At 38.7% G+C, this 10,101-nt stretch overlaps 1 protein-coding gene across 1 annotated transcript; it reads right to left on the bottom strand.

Annotated features, from left to right (window-relative positions):
• Positions 1-1,044: 1,044 nt before the first annotated feature.
• LOC146633219 (cysteine protease atg4da-like) lies at positions 1,045-8,818 on the bottom strand. Its single transcript, XM_085351397.1, has 11 exons — positions 8,717-8,818; positions 6,736-6,986; positions 6,547-6,630; positions 6,259-6,432; positions 4,559-4,847; positions 4,409-4,476; positions 4,061-4,188; positions 3,804-3,882; positions 3,637-3,710; positions 1,833-1,952; positions 1,045-1,633 (listed from the first exon to the last, which is right to left on the bottom strand). The coding sequence occupies exons 2-11, from the start codon at positions 6,926-6,928 to the stop codon at positions 1,463-1,465; spliced, it is 1,380 nt and encodes a 459-aa protein (XP_085207523.1). The 5' UTR covers positions 6,929-6,986; positions 8,717-8,818; the 3' UTR covers positions 1,045-1,462.
• Between the last annotated feature and the right edge of the window lie 1,283 nt (positions 8,819-10,101).

The following is a 10,101-nucleotide window of genomic DNA, read 5'->3' as shown; positions in this document are numbered from 1 at the left end:
ATACCCAAATATAACTTGTCTTTTTGTCAAACATCCATGCAGTCACTGTAAAGGAAGAGAAGACTGCATCAGAATCCATAAATATCCATTATTTCAACTATAACATAATCAATACAAAAGTGTTTTATTTTATTTTAAGCCTCATGCACTCATTGGGGTGCAGTTGAAGCTGAACCAAGAAATGGCCTACGTTCACATCAACACATGCTCCTTTTTACTGAAGGACAGAATCAATGTGTTGGCTAGGTTTTTCTCCAAGTTCTTGGAGAAGGCAGCACAGGTATGCTCTGCTCTCCTGAGACCTTCCAGGACAGACTGAAATGGAAATTTGTGGCTAGTAAAGGTGCCACCTGAGGGAACCGGAAGACTGATGACCTGGGTTATCACATACAGGGGAAGCAAACTGAAAAACAGCAAGGATTCTGAGCAACCATTACTACCTGAACTTTAGTACCGTTTGTATTGTATTACATGCAAGGGACTGAGTCAACATTGTCACGATGGCTGCTTAGAAAAGATGAGGGGGACAAAAACGCATTAATCAGATACATCCTGACATGCAGACATTTTTTCCTCCTTTTGACCAAAACACTCTCTTCCCCCTGACCAAACATGGTTGTTTCAGATGGCTGCCCCAAGATGATCCTGGTTCTGTGGGAAGCTTCTTCCTGTTAAAGGGGAGTTTTACCTCCGTACCATCACTAACCAGTTGCTTATCAAGGATGGTCATATCATTGTAGGTCTCTCTTATTGTGGGGTAATATATTACATTTTAAAGCTCCATGAGTTGACCATCGTTGTGAACTGAACTATATAATCATCACTGAGACTGAAAACAATTATTCTTTCATGGCAATCTTTTTTTTTTTGTTCTCGCTCCTCTTCTCAATCAAGCCTGATGTTTTCATAAGGTCAGTACCAACAGGAAATGCAGTAGTTAAAGTAAGAGTGCACTACAGTGAATACTTATTTCTTTTTCATAAATTAATTTTGTCATTCCTAATCTGTTTATTTAGACAGCAAAAAACCAGCCAACCTGTAACATTTTCAGTAAATCGTCATTTTCCAGTGAGAGTAACTTTTTAAAACCCATTCAAGAAAAAATTAATCTATTCACTTGTGCGAAATCAATCACAGTCGACTTGAAGTGTAGCACACAGGGCCATGACCTCATGGATATTTGGCCAATCTCAAGTCAATTAGAATGACGAGAGTTGATGAAATTATTAAAGCATTTACCTCTAAAACATAAAAAAAATAAATACAAACTGCAATAAAATATAAAATTCTCAGTACTGATGCATAAACACTTCCCATGAAACTACTTAGGAGTCCATCTACCTCACTGTGTGTGAATGATGAGGACAATGTTCTTATGCTCAGTAATTTCCAAAAGGTGCAAAATGCTATGTTGAAAATTCAGTGAAGGACCTCCATCAGGGCAGAGATGATCTTTTTATGTTTACAATAGAACAAACTCATCCATGCTGTTGTTTGTATCGACTCTTCCCAGTTGGGTCTTCCTCTGTAGGAAGGTGACGCTGTGCGTGGGCGTGTTTGCTCTCGCTTCCTCCCGTGTTTTTCCTTCTTCAAATATAAACATGGGATATGTCTCTGCAGATGCTGACACAGCCTGTGGGAGACAGAAGGTGAACTAGAACTAATAACAATAAGCAGTGGAGAGTAGAATAATTCCTTCAAATTAACTTGATCATTTTTTTGTTTTGTAAAAAAAAAAAGGACAAAACAAATTTAGATCAGGTCTAACACAAATTATATTTCATGTAATAAAAGGCTCCTGGAACAGAAGCCCAAATGATCCATGCACATACCTCATTAACACTTGCGCACAACGACTCAAACTCCATTTGTCCTTTTGCATAAAATCCGATGGTGCAGCTGGGGTCCATGCGAGAGAAAGGCATTTTCCTGGGATTCTTACAGTGAAACGACTGCAAGCAGTGGGGACAGAAATGGGATCACACAAAAATCTCATTAGGCTCAGAGGAGAAACCTCAAAACGTCTCACACTGACGATTCAACAAACACGTGGATATTTGTACACCATGTGGTGCTACTGCAGCTGCCAGGTTTTAACAGAAGTCATTACTTCATAGACAAAATGGGCATCCAGTCCATATACCGAGAGTGCATGAAAACATGCTAGCAAGGATGTAAGTAGAGACGTTAACTAAAAGGAGAAGATAAACGGTTAAGCGCCAACCCAGCATGGCCCAAGATATGGAAGAAAGTTAAAAGAATTCAACCGATTCTGATTGTGTCAGAATCGAGGCCACTGACTGAAAGATATCCGACTCTAACAAGTTAATAATAAACTTTTTGTCAACAAAGTACAACCCGGGTAAACTGAAAAGCAAATATGATCTATATAGCGAGTGTGATGCAAAAAATACAATAAAATTACATTTTTTTAATTTTTAAAAAGGGTATAGATATATCAGTCTTATCCAGTGTTATGAAGACAGAAATTGTGGAACATGTTTTCTTCTTTCAATGTAAAACATGAATATGAATTTTGGAATGATTTTTAAAACTGGCTTCACTCGGAATAATACGTTTGCTCACTATGAGTATGTGAGTGAAAACTGGGGTAACTGGACTGGTAATTAATCTGATTTATGCAAGCACAATATTTTTTGCATAAATCAAAACACGCAAAGTTCAAGTGGACGGAAGAAAGTTCTCAAAATATTTTCGAGATTTCTTTGAAGGACTCACATGTGCTTCTGTTTTATTATCATTTATTTAGTCGTCCATTTCTTGTCTCAACACCAGGGTATGGCTCTTCTTCTCTTCAAGAGCCCTGAAGTGTTTGTATATTGCATTAATTAAAAGAAAAAGAATATTTAACATCACTGCGTCGTTATAACCCCAAGGTGGCATGCCTTTCAGTCTGCGAACACCGACTTGAACCCAACCTCATCCCTGTTGTCCATCTTCGTGCTTTTATTTTTACTCAGTTTTAGTCCTTGCTCACTAAAAGCTCAGCATCTAAGTGCTATTTTTAAATTCGCCCTTGTCACAATGGGTCGCTACAGCAAGTAGCGCCACATGTTGGGTTTTTACCTGACAAATCCCTGAAGGTATTTGTGTCTCTGACTGGAATTAAAAGTGCAATATTTTGCTTGCCAGGTAAACATATGAACAACTATACTATGGAAAAACCTCTAAAAAGTCATAATTGAATGGTTTTTATTCAAAGACATATAAATTTTAAAAATATTTCATACAGTGTTCCGGGTTAAAATTAATTCAAATGACCTATAAGGAACACGCAGTGATACTGATGAAGGAGTAATTTGAGGGTTCATCTTACACCTGGTGTTCTGCAAAGTTGCTGAGCCAGTTCTACTTGTTACCCTTTTAAAAACCAGCCTAGATTTTGAAAAGTTCCACAGGCAAACAATACATAGCAAAGTAATCTGAAACACAACTTTTATTTATTTTTCAACAGAAATGTTTCGAATCCATTTGACTTTGGCACAAGCAGAGGCCTGAGTCAGTGGAAAAGAGGTACTGTAGAGCTGTGGTGGCATGTCTCACCTTACTTAAAAGTGATCACAAGAGGAAACAAAACAGAAAGCCAGAAAGAAGAAGAGAAATGGTTGCTCATACCTCCAAGGGAAAGTTATTTGTTACATCCACTGTGGGCTGACAGTAGTGAGGGTCCAAGTACAGCAGATGGTCATCTTTTGTACAAACGTGCCAGAGGAAGAAAGAAAATGTAAGGACGGACATGAAATGGCTCAACACAATCATAACACACAATTTACTCGGCTTACCCTGGAAGCCAACAAAGAACAAAGAGTGCTTTGGTTTGCCGCCAATGATCCCGATGCAGCACTCCAACATCAAGAGTTTCTGTTGAAAGACAAAAGGAATGGCTTAATTTTTCCATTCAGAGATCCAGTTTTCCTTAAAAAAAACAAAAAACAAACCCCCCCTCCCTGAAAATATTCACAAACAAAAGCCTTAGAGACATATCTCTAAGTTCAGTAAGGCACCCAGATTACATTACGTAAAAATACTGGTTCTGTACTTTGACACTGGTGATGTAGGACAGATTGAGATCTTGCCCGCCAAGACGCACAGGAACCAGGATGAGGACAGATTTCCAGTGCTGAGGGAGAGGCCGTTCGCACAACTTCCTCACATCCTGCAGGTAGACTGAACAAAGAAGGAAAGAGACATCTAAAGTCCATTTGACTCATTGAATCTTTTCAACACCAATTTAAGCTCTTAAAAAACAAACAACAAAAACCCACATTTTCTTTAAAAAAAAAAAAAAAAAAAAGAATCAACTTTTTTTAAAAGAGTTTATCCACAATCTCCTCTTCTTAAAAAATAAAATATGTTGTGTTGCAAACACTATAAAGATAACACTCACTGGTGCAATCTTGTGCTACATACACAACTAGATTGGGAAGGTCCACTACTGCAGCTTCCACAGCTTTCCTGAAACAGAATGACCTTCACTGTTAGAGACGATAAACTTTTTAGTTCGGCTGCTCTCTTGCATCATCAATTTAAGTCTCACCGGAGGATATGTGCCGCAATGGACGGACCATACCAGTCCCCAGCCTTCTTCCCTGAGCTTTTGCCCAGTTCTACAAGCCGATGTATGCCAAAGGGAGCTGTGGGGTTGTCTGCAAACCAGCGTAAAATCCTTCTGTGTGTACTCTCCACGGGTCTATCCAGGATGGACCCCCAGCTCAAATGTCGACTTCTCTTGCTTTCCCTTTCACTCGAACTAAATCCATCGTTCACAGAGTGCATCAGGTCCATGTCATCTTTGACAACACGTTGGTTCCCAGACCAGGTGCAACCTTAAAAAAAAAAAAAAAAAAAAAGACAGTCGTTATTGAAGAGTTTGTATATTTGTTTCACTGAGAAGTAAAATGCAGTTTTCCACTGTTCTCATCTGTGGCAAAATGATTTTTTTTCAGATGAGTTTTTTTCTTAAGATATTTGTTTTGCCATACTGTAAAATGTTATTGAGCTATATACCATTCTACCTACTGTATGTTCATTATTTGTTGTGTTTAATTTGATGCGATTTAAAATTCTGTAACAACTTCTAAAGATGGGGCAAATGAAAAATAGCTCGTTGTGTACACAGACAACTTTGTTTAATTTCCTATAGCTCACTATAGTAGAACAGAGTTAAACTGTGAAATAAGCGTATAGCATTTATTTCAGAGGAATTGCCGTCACTTTTATGCACCGTTTCCCATTTGCAGGTGCTCAAATGTAACTGGACAATTAAATCTAAGGCTGCGTCATGGTGCTTTACCAGTTTAGTAGATTAATGTCAGCAGGTGATTCCCATCATGGCATGAAAGCTGCTAAAACTGTGAACCCCAACATACTAAACAGTCAAAGGAGATTCCAGTGCAAGTTAAGCAAACAGTCCATCCAAAAACAAATGAACCAGAAAGACCGCACAAATAGTATGAATCAAATCAACATTTACATCGTGACGAAATACATAAGTACAACTTTCCTAGCATTAAAAAAGAAGCAAAAATGATGGAGCATCATTTCAGGACAAAGCAAAACTTCTTTAGGCCACACAGCCAAGTAAAGAACTTTCTGCAGGAGGCAGCATGAATGAACTGATTCTTCATGTTTTGGAGAAATGAGACTAAAATTAGACTCGTAATCCGAATCACACAACATCCTTTTGTAAACCACAGAGCAGTCAGCATGATGTTTTGCATGCTTGGCTTCCACTGATGCTGGATCACTAGTGTTTATGGGTGATCACGGAAGACAGATGCATCTGGATGAAATCTGAAGTGCATAGAGCTAAACTTTCTTCCCAGATTCAGCCAACTGCAGCAAAGCTGACTGGACAGTGTTTCTAAATAGCACAGATGGACAATGACCTAAAACACACTGTTAAAAATACTTTAGAAACGTTTAAAGGCAAAGACATAAAATACTCAACAATGGCTGAGTCGATCATCTGAGCAACTCAAAACAATCGAGCTGAATTTTACCTGCCAAAGACAGAAGTGAAGGCACAAAGACCCCAGATTGAGGAACAACTGAAAACAGCAATAAAAGGCCTAAAAAGGAGGAACCCACTGTTTAGTGTACCTGACTTTAGATTTCAGAGAAATATTGACTGCAAGTAAAGCCAGTCTGTTTGAATGAAAATGAAAATAATCTCTGGATGTCTTTTCACTTGTTGATCAGACTATGTGATACTGTAGCAGGACAGTGTGTAATCACCTGGTGACATCAGATGCAGTAGCAGGCCCTGTGCCAGCAGCATCTGGCTGGAGCGTAGAACACAACCCCAACCACTGTCGGTGGTCAGAGAGGAGCCGGGGAGCGGACGGAAACCTCGTCTGTATGTAAACCACAGGAGCGATGCAAAGCACCAACGGAAATGCTGTTGATCTACTGCAACAATTACAGAGGCGCAATTACAATTTTCTCCTTTGCTTTTACAGTCACATGACAGATCGTTTCAGGGTTTACGCGGGACAAATGCTCTACTCCTACAAAATGCCTCACCTTCATCTTTGAGCTCATAGGATTTCCCCAGCATGAACACAGGAGAGCGCTTGCTAAATTTAGATTTTTGCTTCAAGGTCCAGCCTGAAAGGGAAAAACGGTAACTGTTTACTTTCAAAAAATAAAGAGGACAAGCAGGTCTGCTCACCACATCACTTATTTTCAGTCTCTGACAGAAAAAGAACTGACCATATTTGACGCTGTTCCATGCTGAGACCAACTTGTCTTTGAATCTGCCTTTGTCCTCTGCCTCCTGGTCATCCCTGCTGTCTTCTAGGCCCTGGGAAACAGCTGATTCAGTAGAGAAAAAGACCCAATCATCCATGAGGTCATCAGCAGTAGACTGACCCACAAACTGAGCAGAGGAGGTGCTAGGCTTCATAACATGTAGAGATGACCACGATGGAGCAAGAAGAATTGCTCATTATCATCACAGCAGCCTACACACAAAGAAAAAAAAAAAAATAGCCCAGTTACATACATATGACGCAATCAGCCATGGATGATGCACCCATGTGCAATAATTATAGGATGCATTCTTGCGACACACAAACTCTACTAGCAGATCTCAGAAGCTAATGTTACACTCAGCAAAGCCATTAATGATCCATGTCAGTAAGGAAAAAGAAAGCACGAAGCACGTGACGGCACCCTGTGACTCAAGGAATTTCAGATATGCCTATTTAACTGCAGCAGGAGACTTGCTGGTTTCTTATTTTAACTAACATTTGGCCACTAACTCTGAAATTTTAGAAAACGGATTTTTGGCAAAGTGCTGCATTTACATGTTCATGCAATTTGTGCGGCTAGATGAGTAAACAGTGTAAAAGTCCCAAGACAACAGTGTAAAAATCTGCACAACAAGCAAAATGAAGTAAATTATCAGAAACAAATGTGCTTGTACTGTTCACAAATTGACACAGTGACTGATATATTTTCATGTTCTGAATCATGGGTCAGTTTTCCAGCCTAGCCTTACACTAAAAGCTTATTTTTCCCCCCTCAGTGGAGATCATCCTTGATTTTTCTTTTACTCTGGGAGTAGGCTTAATCTATGTCCGTGGAACTGGCTGTATGAGTTTGTTAATACTAATGTTAATTTGTTAATCAATGAGTTGATGAGACCGAGTTGCTGCTGTTAGCAGAACTTCATAAACAGATCAGTAGCTTAGTTTTGTGCCTCTCCAGTTCAGGCTAAGGGCCTCCTTAGATGGGGAACAAGATAAAACTTGAGATAAAAATGATGTAGGAAAGGAAACAACACAATGCTCAACTGAAAAAAGGGTAATTATTTTGACCTCTTAACCTTCTATATTTCAGTTGAATGTGTGTATTTCACAGTTAGTTTCAAACGGAACCATTTAAAAAAGGGACATCAAACATAAGGCCCAGGGGCCAGAATCAACCCACAAGAGGCTCCAGTCCAGGTAACTGGACACCTTTGAACAATGTGAAAAAGTGCATGGATTTTGGACTTTTAATTGTATTTTCATGAGTTTTACGTTTGATATTACTGACAAAAGACACCCCGCTCCCCCACAATGCCTTTCATGCTATACCAAAGTAGTTAAGCAAACAATTAAATAAGAGAAAATATACCGTTTTTCAGTATCTACTATAGATGTCTTGTTTTTTTGTGTTTTGTATTTTCTGTAAATGAACAAAACAACTGAGACATACATCCTGTTAAATTGCACCTTTTTTTCTTAAATCATGGGCATCTCGGGGATTAAATGTCTAGTTAAATGTCTTTGCACTCAGAGAAAGGGAAGTTTCACTGGTCTGGCCCACTTAAGGTCAAAGTGAGCTGTATTTGGCCCGCATGATGTAAAAGTTTAACCATGATCTACGAGTTTTAGTTAGTAGTCTCTCTCTTCGGTCGTTCAGTTCAAACGTCTCACAATTGAAATATTTCAGAAGTCCGGTAAAGCTTGGGAAACTGGTTTAATACTGAACAGCTTATTATGATGTGCTCACGTGTTTTGTTTTTTAATTTTAAAGAAGCATTAAGTCTTTAAGTTCGAATACTTAAATTGTAACGTTACCTTCCATAGGCGAGTGGCACGGAATCAAACTAGTTTACAGTAAACTACAGCGCTGTGTGAATACACCAGTGACACCTCTGTCAAACAAAATTAAGCGAATTAACATATAAAAAAATAAATTTTACCATCATTTCGGTAGTGTCATTCTACCTCCGGTGATAAGAATGAGTCCGTGAACAAATGTGAATGAAGTGTGCCGGTCTGTTTTCGTTTTGTTGGGCTCAGTTTTGCTCGGTCTTCGAACAGCAGCAGTCAAGTGAAGTTGCGCTCACTTCCTGTTTATACAGGTCACGTGTTGTCACTCCTGTGATTGGCCAACGGAGGACCAATAACAGTGAGACCCGACTCTCAGGGCGGACGTTCATGTTAGACTCAAAAAGTGAGACAAAGGAAGTATTTTTTGCATTTTATTCTGCACTATAGGCTTTTTTATTTTATTTTTAGTTTGTTTGTTTTTGCATTGTTTTTTTTACGACAGTGGCTATTAGGTATGTAACAATGTAATGGACAACAATAGTCTGAGAAAGCAAAGTTCTCATAAACACGCCTAACACTTGGACAAAAATAGATGTGACAGCAACATCACAGCTTCCGACTTAACAGAAAGACTAGTCAAAACTGCACAGGATGGGCTAGCCACATAGATTTGGTAAATTTCTCATTCTAAACGTAATCAGCGTCAGAACATGAACTAATATTAGTAGTAAATCAGAATTTGAAATAAATACAAAGTTACTAAATACAACAAATAGAAAAAAATATAAGAAAAAATAAAAAGTTTGACACAACATAAAGTGCATTTTTTTCCTCACATCACACATAAACCACCACTGTTTAATGTCTAAACATCTAAACGTCATATAAATCTGATTCAAAGATGTTCATCATTAATCAATCAGAACTATAATGTGTGGGTTAGAAAGATCCACAGGCAGAAGATAGACTGCTCATTAAATGTTCACTAGTTTTTTTGTGTACCTCAGGTCCTCTGGTGTCAAGTTAGTTCATCCACAAGGTGGCAGTCTAAACCAGGTCTTGGACCTGGAGTCCAGAATCTATCAAGATCACTTGAACACACAACAATAAACATCACCTTAACACTAAAATCCTCTTGACAGATCTACTCCTGTGTACAACCTACTACGGTTTCACTGACGAGGATGCTCAGTTTTATGGAACTGGGCACTTTTGGATTGCATATTGTTACACATTTAAGTACAAAAACCAACAAAAACATCACATTATCCCTAAATGAAAACACTGGCACTTTCCTTCACACCTATTACACTATAAACTGTACTTCTGCATAAATAACAAAGAGCGAGTGAAACCGCAAAATCTCCTCTAAGTTGTACTTTCATTACGCTTCTGTCTCCACTTTATCTCCATACCACACTCTGAGCACACTTATATATTCACTTAATAGGTTAAAATATGTAATTGCACATTTCACTATGACTAGCAGAGACAGCTATTTAAACCAAATGCTTGACTTATTGCAACCCTTTCC

The sequence above is a fragment of the Diplotaxodon limnothrissa genome, linkage group LG4, assembly GCF_057381915.1.
Source record: "Diplotaxodon limnothrissa isolate DT_005_m linkage group LG4, D_limnothrissa_male_GT1.1, whole genome shotgun sequence".
Taxonomy (NCBI): Eukaryota; Metazoa; Chordata; class Actinopteri; order Cichliformes; family Cichlidae; genus Diplotaxodon; species Diplotaxodon limnothrissa.
This window is presented reverse-complemented; position numbering and strand designations above follow the sequence as displayed.

Excerpts from the sequence above, each read along its gene's own strand:
- LOC146633219 (XM_085351397.1), bottom strand. The coding sequence starts at position 6,928 with ATGAAGCCTAGCACCTCCTCTGCTCAGTTTGTGGGTCAGTCTACTGCT. Across the intron at positions 4,848-6,258 it reads ACTGCATCTGATGTCACCAG|GTTGCACCTGGTCTGGGAAC; the intron begins GTGATTACACAC and ends TTTTTTTTTAAG. Across the intron at positions 4,189-4,408 it reads TGTAGCACAAGATTGCACCA|TCTACCTGCAGGATGTGAGG; the intron begins GTGAGTGTTATC and ends TTCTTTGTTCAG.